General features: G+C 47.1%; 1 protein-coding gene across 1 annotated transcript in view; it reads right to left on the bottom strand.

Annotated features, from left to right (window-relative positions):
- GALNT10 (polypeptide N-acetylgalactosaminyltransferase 10) overlaps positions 1–12956 on the bottom strand; it is a 341115-nt gene that overhangs the window by 42882 nt on the left and 285277 nt on the right. Inside the window, exons 6-7 of the mRNA XM_011981246.1 lie at positions 8983–9168; positions 4815–4998 (exon numbers count right to left, since the gene is read on the bottom strand). Of these exons, the coding sequence (XP_011836636.1) occupies positions 4815–4998; positions 8983–9168 (370 nt within the window). The remainder of the gene's footprint in view (positions 1–4814; positions 4999–8982; positions 9169–12956) is intronic.

Raw genomic sequence — 12956 nt, 5'->3', positions numbered from 1 at the left:
TCCACTGGAAAACTCCAAACCCTCAAATCCAAACATTCCAGCAGCAACCTCCATTCCCCCTCCTGGTCCTTGGAAGTGCAAACTCATGGGAAGTGGGCTGATCGAAAAAAGCCCTTAGTCAACCCACAAGCTGCCCAAGCAGCTCATCCTTCCAGTAGCAGATGAGCCTTTACAGCACAGGCAGGACTCCTTTAAAAGGGGAGCCCCTGAATATTTACTGAGGGCTTGAATATGCCGGGTGCTGTATTGAACTAATTCATTAATATTTCATGTGGCAGGCCTCATTATCATCACCATTTTACACATGTACAACTGGAGTGCAGACAGGGAACTTGCTCAAGGCCCCATGGCTACAAAGCAGCACTGCTGGGATGTGAATCTCTAACCTAAGCCACAGTTCACACCCCTCGCCACCACAATATACTGCCTCCAGGCAGGCAGGAACACTGGAGGAGCAGGTGAGGCATGCAAAGAACAGGGCATGAGAACTGGGAACCCTCACTCTCATTTCTGCTTTCCTTAACCTGCTGTGTGACCTGAGATGCAGTGTTTAACGGTTAACCCTGCGCTGCCCAGGAAGGAGGCCACTGGCCACAGGTGATGACTCCGTACTTAAAATGTGACTGGTGTGAACTGACATGTGCTGTGAGTGTGAGATACACACCAGATTTCTAAGACTTAGGATGAAAAGAGTATGAAAGAACTCAATAATTTTAAAGTGTTGGTTACATGTTAAAATGATAATATTTGAGATATACTGGCTTAAATAAGATATATTATTAAGATGAATTTTGCCTGTTTCTCTTTACCTCAAAAAGATAGTATCACATATGCGGCTTGTATTATATTGGACAGTGCTGACTTAACCTCTTTGAGCCCTATTCCCCATCTAAACAACGGAGTGATAGCTATACTTCCTATCCCACACTGCTAGTGATATGTTGGCTGCGTCCCCACCCAAATCTCATCTTGAATTGTAGTTACCATAATCCTCAGGTGTCATGGGAGGTACCTGGTGGGAGGTAATTGAATCATGGGGGCAGTTACCCTCATGCTGCTGTTCTCATGATAGTGAGTGAGTTCTCATGAGATCTGATGGTTTTATAAGGGGCTTTTTCCTCTTCGCTCAGCACTTCTCTCTCCTGCCGCCTTGTGAAGATGTGTTTGCTTCCCCCTCTGCCATGACTGTAAGTTTCTTGAGGCCTCCCCAGCCATGTGGAACTGCAAGTCAGTTGAACTTCTTTTCTTTATAAATTACCCAGTCTCAGGCAGTTCTTTGTAGGAGTGTGAGAATGGATCAACACAGCTAGAATAGTTCTAAAAGTACCCAGTACTATAAAGAAATAAGGTATTGACTCCCCTTTGTCTTCTGGAGACTGGGGGGGTCCTGGTTTTTTTTTGGCTGGAGCCACAAATCTACTGCCTGGAAAGGCTGACAGTGTTTCTGACTTGGTGCTTCATGGGAGACTGAAATCAAGGCTTTGCACATGAAAATCAGCCTGGGTCAAAGCAGGGGCAGGGGCCGAGGAGCTGCGCGGAATAGGCAGGATATCAGCCGTAAGGCATTTGGGATGCTTGAGGCTTTGCCTCCAGAGAAAGGCCTCTCTGCCCAGCCTGTTCCAGTTTCTGCTGTGTTCGGCAATACTAGTAACAATTCTGAGGGTCCAGTGTGTGCTACTCACTTTACTGACACCATCTCTAGCTCTCACAAAGCTCTAATATTAGTCTCCTTTTCAGATGGAGATATTTGAAAATCAAAAATGTTAAATAATTTGCTCATAGTGAGTGGATAAGCTATTACTGAAAGTGGGGTCGGCCACTGAAACCATGTCTTTTAAACATCCTTGCACCATGCTGTGCCTGTAGATTGCCCACTTGCTGGGCACTCTACCATCAAGTGGGAAGGTGGGAAGCTGTGTAGAAAATGACCAGAATTTCTCTAGTGGCCACTGCCGAGGGTTCTGTCCAAGTGAAAAACAGAAGAGAGACTTCTGGAAGGAATCATGGGACAGGATGGAGGGCCCCTCAGAAAGCAACTACGCCAGTGACTGTCAACCATGGCCACACATCAGCATCACCCGGGAGCGTTAAAACACAATGATACCTGCATCCCACCCCAGACTCCAGTGTGATTGCTCTTGAGGGAAGCCTGGGTGTGTTTACAAGCTCCCCAGGTGATGGGTCAACAGCCAGTGCTCTCTGGTCAGACCAGCTACTTCAATATCCAGATGAGGAGGCTGAAGCCCCAGAAGACACTAGCTGGGCCTTTGCTACTGGCCAGCTGTATGACCTAGTCTTAACCTTTCCTTACTGTGCAACGAGGACGACGATGGGCCAAGACCTGTCCTTAAGTACCTTTCAATGAGTCTGCTTATTGCAAAGGTTCAAACAATAAAGGAGGTTCCATTACCCCCTTGGTTACCCTGAAAATTCCATTTTCTGGAGCAGTCTATTCTACCTCAGCCTCTGCAGTCATGTCAATTCGGACACGTTTTGTTTCCTCTCTGAACCACAAGGCCTCCATCAGTCAAATGAGGGTAATTCTACCAACACCTGAGGATCCTACATTATTGTGAGGATCATGCACAATAATGTCAGTAGAAATTGCTTTGCCAACACAGGCCAGATGTTAGTTACTGCTGGTGTTGGTATTATTCTACAAGGATTTAGGTCAACTGAGGATTGATTCTGAGGTATACGGAAGGTGGAGCAGACTGCATAATGTGATCGTGGCTAAATCATATCTTTGGGCCAGAAAGGGATCTAATAGTAGTGATCCACTGTGTTTAAGATAAAGGAGGCTTGGCCGGGCGCGGTGGCTCAAGCCTGTAATCCCAGCACTTTGGGAGGCCGAGACGGGTGGATCATGAGGTCAGGAGATCGAGACCATCCTGGCTAACACGGTGAAACCCCGTCTCTACTAAAAAATACAAAAAAAACTAGCTGGGCGAGGTGGCGGGTGCCTGTAGTCCCAGCTACTCGGGAGGCTGAGGCAGGAGAATGGCGTGAACCCGGGAGGCGGAGCTTGCAGTGAGCTGAGATCCGGCCACTGCACTCCAGCCTGGGCGACAGAGCGAGACTCCATCTCAAAAAAAAAAAAAAAAAAGAAAGATAAAAGAGGCCAAGAGAAGACCACAAATGTTTGACCTGCTGCTGGAGACGTGGAATCCACTCTTGCTCTCCACTCTTGGCTCAGGCTGGTCCATTGTCCTGGCCACCTTTCATTTCCTCAAAGAAGCCCAGCTCTTCCTATCTCTGAGCCTGCCCTGGGGCCCATAGTGTTAGGGGTTCCTCTCAGGAGCCCTGGGCATGTATGTACCATGCCCACGAAGATGGCTGAGCTTCCAACAGCCCTGCTTCTCAGGTGGGGAGGGTAAGACACAGAGAAGTGTGGTTCACTGGGGGCCAAACTGTGGTGAGAGGTGTGACTCCCCATTTATGGCAGTGTCTGAATCTCCGGAACCTGTGAATATGTTACCTTTTGTGGCGAAAGAGACTTCACAGATGTGATTAAGGTTAAGTACCTTGAGGTGGGGAGGTTATCTTGGCAAGCCTGATGGAATCACATATCATTAATGTAATCACAGGGCTTGTAAGTAAAAGGAGGCAGGAAAGTCAGAGTCAGAAGGAGATGTGATGAAGGAAGCAGAGGTGTGAAGGAAAGTGGGGAGAAGGAAACAGATCTGAAGATGCTATACTTCTGGCTTTAAAGTTGGAGGCAGGGGCTATGAGCCAAGGAATGTAAGCATCCTCTAGAAGCCAGGAAAGGTAGAGAAATGGATTCTTCCCAAAGCATCCAGAGGGAATGCAGCCCTGCCGATGCTATGATTTTAGCCCAGTAAGACTCATTTCAGGCTTCTGACCTCCAGAGTTTTAATCATCAATTTGTGTTGTTTTAAGCTTCTAAGTTTATAGTAATTTATCACAGCAACCATAGGAAACTAATACAGCAGGAGAGCTTGGGCTTGGGCTTTGTATCCAGAGATCTTTTCCACAACTGTTGCAGGAGAGCTGGAACAGCTCACAGGACAGCTGCAGGGACGGTGAGCCTACTATTGGGGAGAAGCCCTTTCCAGAGAGGGGCTGGGCTCTATTTCCATCTTAGCCACTCACAGAGCTCCTCCTTCTGGAGCCTTAGTTCCTCATCTGCAAGGGGTTGAATTCTTCATTGGTAGGTTCCTTCCAGCCTTCACATTCTAGGATGCTATGAATCCAGTCCATCACCCTCCCCCAGCCTGCAAACTTCTGCTGTGGGACAAACTGTTATTTTCCTAACACTTCCAACTGGGTATAACGGTATGATGGGAAAATTGGCTCCAGAAGCAGGCAGACAGACCTGCATTTGTACCTAGTGACCTGGGCAAATTACTTAGGCTCTTGGAGCATTGGTGTCCCCATTTGGAAAACATGGATAATAATTTTCACCATATATAGTTGTAGGGGGTTGAATTGGATTGGAGAGTAATGTGTTTAGTACTGGGCTGGGCACCTGGTGACGATGATGGTTATAATTGCATGCCAGGCTTGAGGAAGAGAGCATGAGAGACCACTTACCCCTGCTGGTAATGCTGGCAAACTGTGCAGAAGTGGGCAAGGTGGAGACCAGCCTGGTGCGCCATGAGCTGAGGTTGTTGTTACAAGCTGGGAGCGATGGTGCTTCTGGCTGGGGATATCTGATACTTGGTACTAAGTGGGGCTGGGAAGCTGGACCCTCTGCATTGGGCTTTTAAGGGAGATGGTGATCCTGAGTTGTGTGTGTGTTGGGAGCAGTCATTGGGTAGCCACTGGGACCAGCCAGGGTTGTTCATACTTACTCAAATGGGTCGCTGGGGTCAGCTTTCTGCAGTTCTGGAGGGATTGGGATCCGCTTGTAGTACATCTCCCAGTCAAAGGCTCCCCGCATGGCATCCCCTGCCTGTGTCTCGTACCGAAAGTCATCATGGTCAATCACGTCAATCATCGGGCACACAATGGTCTTGCGGTTCCGAGCAATGCGGTCTGAAGAAGCCAAGAGATGCCTATCAGATGAGGCAGGATGGGGGAGCAGCTAAGTGCACCATCCTGTTCTGCAGCTTACTTGTATTTTTAACATCTCTGAACCCTCAGTTTGACAATCCATGCAGGGGAAGGGAGAGTGCAAGCTTTAAGCAAGAGGGACCAGGGTTCTCATCTCAGTCCTTTTACTATCAATGGGGCCCTGAGTCAGCTGCACAAATAATATCTCCAAACCCCAGTGTTCTCCTCTGTGCAATGGGTTAAGAAGAGGCTCTGCCTCATAGATTACGAGGACTGAACACAGTATGTTTGAAAATGCTTAGCATGCATGCCTTATTAGCCTAATGATCAGTACCACTATGGAAAAAGATAGGTTTCCTTCTGGGAAGGCCCTGTTCTAGTCCTGCGAGGCTCCGCATTCCAAGTCCTGAGCTTGACTTACGGCCCAAAGCAGTAGGCACCCCAGCACTTTCCTTCATAGCAGACTATGTGCCCCTAACAGCTCACTGGCACCCTAGGCTGTAATCAGTGCAGCAAATGGCCCTCCTTGCAAGAATTCAGCTCAACTTTTTCAATCATTGGAACTATGGATGGGGGAATGAACTGCCCCAGGAAGTTTGAGCCCTCAAGACTGGAGGTATGTAAGCAGGGCCTGGTGGACCATCACCCTGCAGGGATGCCAGAGGCTGGGTGATTCAGGGCAAATGGAGGTCTTGACCTAGATGGCTTCATAGTCCCTTTCAGGCCTGGGAGAAGCTGATTCTAGAAAATTGAGTCTCTGTCCAACCTACCAACGTAATTCCAGCTTTGGTTTGCTTTGCCCTTCTTCTTTGTGCCAAGAAACCCTGACCACAGCCAGGGAGTAACAGTGAGCTACTGGGTCCCCAATCTGCTGTGGGGGACAAGTGGACTGTGCTCAGCGCCTGGCTGCTTTAGACCAGAAGTCAAATTTGAGGCTTGGAAATGGGAGCCTGGTAGGGCCAGGGCAGTCAGCAGCTGCCTGGGGCCCAAGCTTCCTTCATCAAGTGATAGCACATTTTTCTTCCAGGGGAGACAACAGCATTTTTGCTTTTTTCTAAACTGCAAGGCACGATCCATAGGTGGGGTCATGGAATTGATTGTGCGTGCATTTGTAATGAACCAAAAAACAATGCTAAATATCAGGCTGCATTTCAGGTGATAAGGGATACTGTGACAGGTGATACTCTTTCAGGAACATGTTTCAGTTATACTGCATGAGTGTGTATATCTGTGTACTGGATTGAGATGCCCAAGGTATTTCTTACTGGGGCACATGGTTTAAAGAGTTTGAGAAATACTGTTTTTGGCAGTGTACCCCCGAATGTGGATCAGGGGCCATCAGTGCCAGATGCCCCTGGGGGTGTGTTTAAAAAACTCATGTGCCTGCCCCCGACCCAGGCCCATTGAATCAGAATCTCTGGAGGCTGACTTGGATTTGCCGTGTGGACAGATTGCCCAAGGATTCTTAATGAAGCTTAAGAATCTCCTCCAGGGAAAGATCTAGAGTAGGGCCTCCCATCTAATCGTTCATGGCCGTTCAGCGGACTTCAAGTCCAAGAAGGGCTGGGACTGAGGACACAGTGCCCTGCTGGCTGCTGGCTGACTGTGGGAGGCATGAGGTCAAGGTAGCTTTGGAAGGCAGTGTTCTAAGGCACTGTGCCCACCTGGGGACAGAATGCCCAGGCTCAAATCCTGGTTTTCTCACCTCTTAGCAGTATAACCTTGGATAAGACTATCTGATGTCTCTGAGCCTCTGTTTCCTCGCTGACAAAGGGGAGGAAGACAGCACCTATCTCATGGGGCCTCTGTGAGGTCCGAGTGGGATGACAGAGCCACGGCGCTCAGTGCAGCCTCTGGCACATAGTTAGCACTCGGCGATGCTCTCTGTGACCAGGATCACTGAGGGCAGCTCAGAAGCGGGAGAGGAAGGCTGAACATCTCCCTCCCTCTGTGCCTCTCGGTTTTCTCGTTTGCAAAAAGTGGATAATAATGCCTGGTCTGCCTGCCTTACCAGGCAACGGTCAAATTCAAATGTCAATGTGGCTGAGAAAGTGAAGGGGTTCTGAGAGCCATGATAATGATAATGATGATGATGATGATGATGTTGATGAAGGAAATGATGATCAACAGTGGCTTTCCATAGGGGAATGAATCCTTCTTAGGCTCAGAAATGTGTGTTCTCCAAAGGAGGCAGAGTGAGCTGTGCACGGAGGTGTTAATGGTGTCACAGACAAAAGCCATGATGCGCTCTGTCAGCTGCTGATATTAGCAGGGACAGACTTTTAAATCTACACTACTGGTTCACATTTCTACTGGAAGAAGCAAAAAACAAAACAACAACAAAAAACCAACAAGGGGATGTTTCTTCCATGTATGTCTGCAGATTATGAAAATTGCCCTCCTATATTTCCATAGAAACAGAGTTAAGGGCTATTTAGACTACAAGCTCAGCTTCGAGCCCCACCACTTCATTCTCTTTATGAGTCACTGAATGACCCTACAAATGCATTGTTCCTTCAGGACTATAAATTAGGCAATTTATGGTGAGGCTTTTTTCTTTTTCTTTTTTTTCTTTCAGTAATAAGAGGCAAAGGCAGAATATCTCTTGGCTTAATTAAATAAACAGTTTACCAGAAATTCTGGGTTATATCCTTTCCCCAGCCCAGTGAGATCCTAGACCCTTGGGGTCGGAAGCACAGAATCGAATAAGAAAGTTCCTTGCTGATCTGTGTTACAGATTTGCGGGATTATCTTTCTGTGTGTTTGTGTGGGTTCTGCTTTCTGTCCTCTCCCTTGAATGGTGGCATACCCTAACCAGTGCTTCTCAAAGTATGGTCCCTAGACCAGCAGCACTGGCATCACTGGGAGCTGGGTAGCATGCAACTTGTGAGGCTCCACCCCGGGCCTCCTGGATCAGAAATTGTGGATAGGGGCCAGCATCTGTGTTTTCACAGTCTTTTAAGTGATTCCGATGCACGCTCAAGTTTGCCCTAAACTTCAGTCCTCTTTGCTCCATAAGCTTTCTATAGTGGAGAGCTTACCCATCCTTTCCTAAGGAGTTCATTTTTCTCTCCAGATGATAACTCTTCCCCAGTCTGCCTCCAGCCCTGGCTGTGTCCTTCACCTGACTCCCAGTCTCAGTGGGACAGTTCCTCTTCCGTGTCTGCCTGTCAGAACCAGCACACTGCCCTCGTCAAAACCGAACTCCTCAAGATTCAGGCCTGATTCAGGCATGTTTCACCCAGCCTCCAGTCTTCCCATCTCCCATCTGTCCGTAGGCTGTGGTGGTGGGTTCCTGGATCATGCTGCCCTCTCTACAGCCCTTCCCTGATATCTGCCAGGAACTCTTGTCTAAGAGGAAGTGAATACAGGGAGGCAATGTAGAACTGCGAAGGAGAAGAGACTTTTGAGCCCGACAGATGGTGACTTTGACACTTATGGCCCAAGGGGACAAGCGAGTCATTCAACATCTCAGAACCTTAGCTTCTTTTACTACATAAGGGGTATACTTATGACCTGCATGATTTTGTGAGAATTAGAGATAATGCTTATAACTGCCTGGCTCGCAGTGGCAGCACAGTCTATGGTAACTCTTCTAAGTTGACATGATGATGACCCCCACAGTTTGGCTATTAACAGCAAACAGCATGGGCTTGCTTTGCAATAAAATGAAGTAATCTGAGGAAAGCAGTCACGTCACTAGATGCTGATATGCTGTGTGACTTTGGGTAAGTCAGTTCCCCTCTCTTGAGTCTTAACTTCTCTGTGAAATGAAGGGACAGGACTGGTTGGATTTTAACTTTGAGCACTCCTGAGCTTCTGAATCCCTCATGGCACCTGGCATTGTGCTGGGGGCATCTCGAGCAGGCAAGGGAAGCCTCATGGATGGCTCTCTGCTGCAGGAGGGGGCCACTGGCGCAGGCTCATTGCAGTTCGCCTCCCTCCAAGTGGGAAGGGCTTCCTTACCGAGCAAGGGGGGAAGCCAGTTGACATTGGCTTCACAGTGTGAATCCAAGAACGTGATGACATCCCCAGTTGCCACTGAGGCCCCCAGCATTCGGGTCCTTATCAGCCCTTCCCGTTTCTTGGTTCGAAGAATTCGCACGCTGGGGAAAAGAGCCATGTAGTCTTCAAGAGGCTTCTTCAGGTGCTCTATGAGACAGAAGAGGACAGACGGGTGAGAACAGTTGCTTAGTAGTCATCCTATGACTGCTCCCTTACATGTGAACTGTACTTCACAGTCTAGAAACAGCTTTCCTGTACACTGTCTCACCAGACCTTTCAGACAGGGTGAAGAAGGGCAGGGCTCATCACCTGTGTACTACAGATGGAGAAATTAAGGCTTAAAGAGGTCCAGAGATGGTGCCACGACCTGGAACCTTTCTGTCCAAGGGTGTGAGCATTTGTGGTTTATGCCTGACTGGGAACCATTCCCTCATCTTCTGGTAACAATATTTTTCTTTTTCCTTGGGGCACTGCCCCTTCCCTTCTCAGTCCATTAGACTTTGGTGGGGCTGATTCCATTCCATGGGTCCAACATGTGGTATAGGCCTGACCAGTCAGGGCATTCCATTCCCTTGGCCACGCTGATTGTCTCAGGGATGGCCATGTGACCTTAGTTGGTCCAAATAATGGGTCCTGAGAATGTTTGGTAGGATTATTGAAAAATGAGGCCCTTTCCTTTTGCTAGTTGGTTGGCCCTAAGTTTGGAGCCACTGGTGACATCTTTGGTGAAATGAGGTGATGAGAGGTGGTAAGCGAATATGATGAGACTGAATCCAACCTGTAAAAATAGGAGTCAAGACATTGGAGAGAGAAAGACATTGTCCTGATGGCATTTCAGTTCCCTAGACCCACGTGCCTGAAGCAGACAGACTCCTAGATGCTCTTATTACACAAGACAGCAAATTCCTCTCCTTGCTTATCCTAATGTGGGTTGGATTTCTGCCCCAAGCCTGGATAAATTGTTTTAAATAAATATCAAAGACAGTCTATTTCTCCTAAAAGTCTCAGCCTCAACGTTGGTGTCTCCTGATTTTAATCAGGCTTGGTGTCCTTTATGAAGACTCTAGGACGGCTGCAAAAGAAACCTACAGTATACGTCATACTTACTGATGAAGTGTGGAATGCTTTCCTCCTCTGATCAGGAGAAAAGCTGTATGCTTTTACAACATCTATTCAAAATTGTGCTAGAATTCCCAGCCAGTGTAATTGGTAAGAAAAAGAAAAGGCATAAGGATTAGACATATAGCCAGTGAATTCCTGGGTTTGCTGTGGAAACATGATGGTCTCCTTCTTCTAGCTGTGTTTCCCCAGTCAGTGACAAACATATAGATTTGTCTGACTACCATCTAGATTTTTGCCACATTCATCTACTTTACTACAATTTCCTTAGTTGTTTTAAAAATCAACTAACTTTTACAAATTAAACTTTTTATTAAATTTATTTTAAAGGGAAACTTTAAACACCATAGATGAAAAATTGGTATCATTTTAAATAAAGAGCTAATAATTAAAAATCTCCAACAAATAAAAATTTGTTGTAAGGTTTTAGATTTCTACCAGATACTGCTGCCTCTCCACAACTGTGAGCTTAAGGTCTGCCCTCTCTTTGTCAAGTAGGGAGCTGTGGAAAACCCACCAAGGCTCCTCATTTCAGGTGATCAGAAGAATGAAAGAGAACTGCAAAGAGAAGGCTTTCCCTCCACATGATCCAGTGTTACTTTTAATGCAAAGTCTCTGAACCACCTGTAATCATTTTAGGTGTGACTTAAAATCACTTTTGGGCCAGGTACTGTGCCTACAATCCCAGCACTTCAGGAGGCTGAGGTGGGGGGATCGCTTGAACCGGAAATATTGAGGCTGCAGGGAGCCATGATCGAGCCACTGCACTCCAGCCTGGATGACAGAGCGAGAACCTGTCTCAATGAATGAATGAATGAATGAATGAATGAAAGAAAGAAAGAAAAAAATGACTTTTGCATTGGTACACTTAGGGAAACACTGCTTCCATCACTGTGATTTTTGTCACCAGGAACTTCATTGAGATGAAGTGTGTTTTGTGTTACGTTGTCTGGCATCTTGTAGGCAGGAGAAATTAGAATACAGAGAAAAGATTATCTACATACATACAATCAGAAGCTAGAAGGCTAAAAAATGCTCCAGGTCTCTTCTTGCTTGTGCGCAAAGATTAATATGGCTTCCCTCGCCCTTTCCCACTTCTCTTTGGAACAGTGACTCTGTAGAAAGCAGAAATCAATTTGCCCTAATTGAGGGACTAAATCTTTCCAAAAGAGACTTTCTTGGGCAACAAGACAAGATAGCAAGAGGCATGATCACACTCCAAATATGCTGCTGTTCGGGCAGGAACACTATGTTTGAAAAAAGAAAAAAATCCATAGTCATTGTCTGTGACCACCGCTTCTTCTTGGCTGGGTTCAACTGATAGGTCATTACGACGAGAATGAGATAATCTCCTGTACCACATACCACTACTCCCATCAGAGGGAGAAATATCACCCTGGCCGGCTCTAATCATTGAGGCCCCCACTTGGGCAGAGCCCTATCGCTAAATCACCCCGAACGCAGATGGCCACAGTCATTACAGAGTGACCAATTAAGGCCTTCTGACAGCTTGTGGTAAAGTCAGAGCAATTATTTAGGGGCAATTATGCTCCTTATTAGACAGTGCATTTATACAAAATCAGGACTGTTGCTCTATTTTACCACACTATCTTCCTGGATGAGGATATTTCATAAAGTCATACAGTTTTAGATCTGGGAGGGACTTTAAATGAAGATGATGATGATTATGATGACAATTATAGGGAACAATTACAGAGCCCCTGCTCGCATGCAAAACTCCTTATTTCACCTGCATTATCTCTGATACTCACAACACCACCACAAACTGGGTACTATAGAAGGAGATGCCGAGGCTCAGAGTGGAGGACATGAGCCACTCAAGGAACATAGTTTACAAATGAGGATGCCAAAGTCTAAGACTCACCCTGCTTGATTGTAAAAGAACAGGCTCTTCCTACTGCACCAAACCTCCTGTCTGCCTCGCTTTAGTCAGTCCCTTCATTCTACCCAGAGAAGAGCAGGGAGAGTCAGAGAAGTTAAATGTCTTACCTAGAATCAAACAGTGGGTCCTTGACACAGCAGGATTATAACCCAGTTCAGAGCTTTTTCCAGCCTCAGATTTACCCCAGCTTCATAAGCCCTAAGGCAGGGCTGACAATCTGCGTTCACCAAAGTGCCCATACTGATGGGTTTGGAAGGCACACCTAAAGCTCTGTTAAGAAAGATTCTGAGGCTGTATCCTGGCTCAGTATGAAAGTGTCAGGACTGAGAAGAGATGCCTCAGCGTCTGACACAGCATCCCTAATGCCACATACTCATCATCCCTATTTTAGGGGCTGCCCTGATTGTAAACAGCACAGAATTGTTTTTATCCTTATTACCCCTAATTTAATAAAGATTCAGAGCCATCAATAGACACTGAGGCTGATTCTGAAGGTGGGAGTGCCCATCATTGTAAGGCATTACGCAGGTGTTAGATGAGCACTTGTCAGAGAGCTGACAGATGGTTTCTTCGGCACATGCATCTGGTGCCCCACCCATATCCCCTCTCAGCATTTGGTCTCATGCCTGCCTGCCCACCACCTGCCAGCATCTGCCATTCTTCCCCAGTGGCTGCACAGGTCCATGTGTCAGACCTCGGCCAACAACCCCCCGAGCTCCCTCACCCCTCAGGTGGGATGACACTGAACACATGCTCCACGCTGGCTCCCAGAATTCCCAGTGGACCATGCATAGCCACCCGCAGTGCTGCCTGTCACAGGCACTCTTCCTGGGGGCCCCTCTTTCTGTTCTCACGTACCTACTTTCTTGCTGATATTTCCTGGCATCTCCTCCCAAATAAACTATTTGCATTG

The sequence above is a fragment of the Mandrillus leucophaeus genome, unplaced genomic scaffold (assembly GCF_000951045.1).
Source record: "Mandrillus leucophaeus isolate KB7577 unplaced genomic scaffold, Mleu.le_1.0 Scaffold222, whole genome shotgun sequence".
Classification (NCBI taxonomy): Eukaryota; Metazoa; Chordata; class Mammalia; order Primates; family Cercopithecidae; genus Mandrillus; species Mandrillus leucophaeus.
The sequence above is the reverse complement of the archived record's forward strand: the minus strand, read 5'-3'. Positions and strand labels throughout refer to the sequence as shown.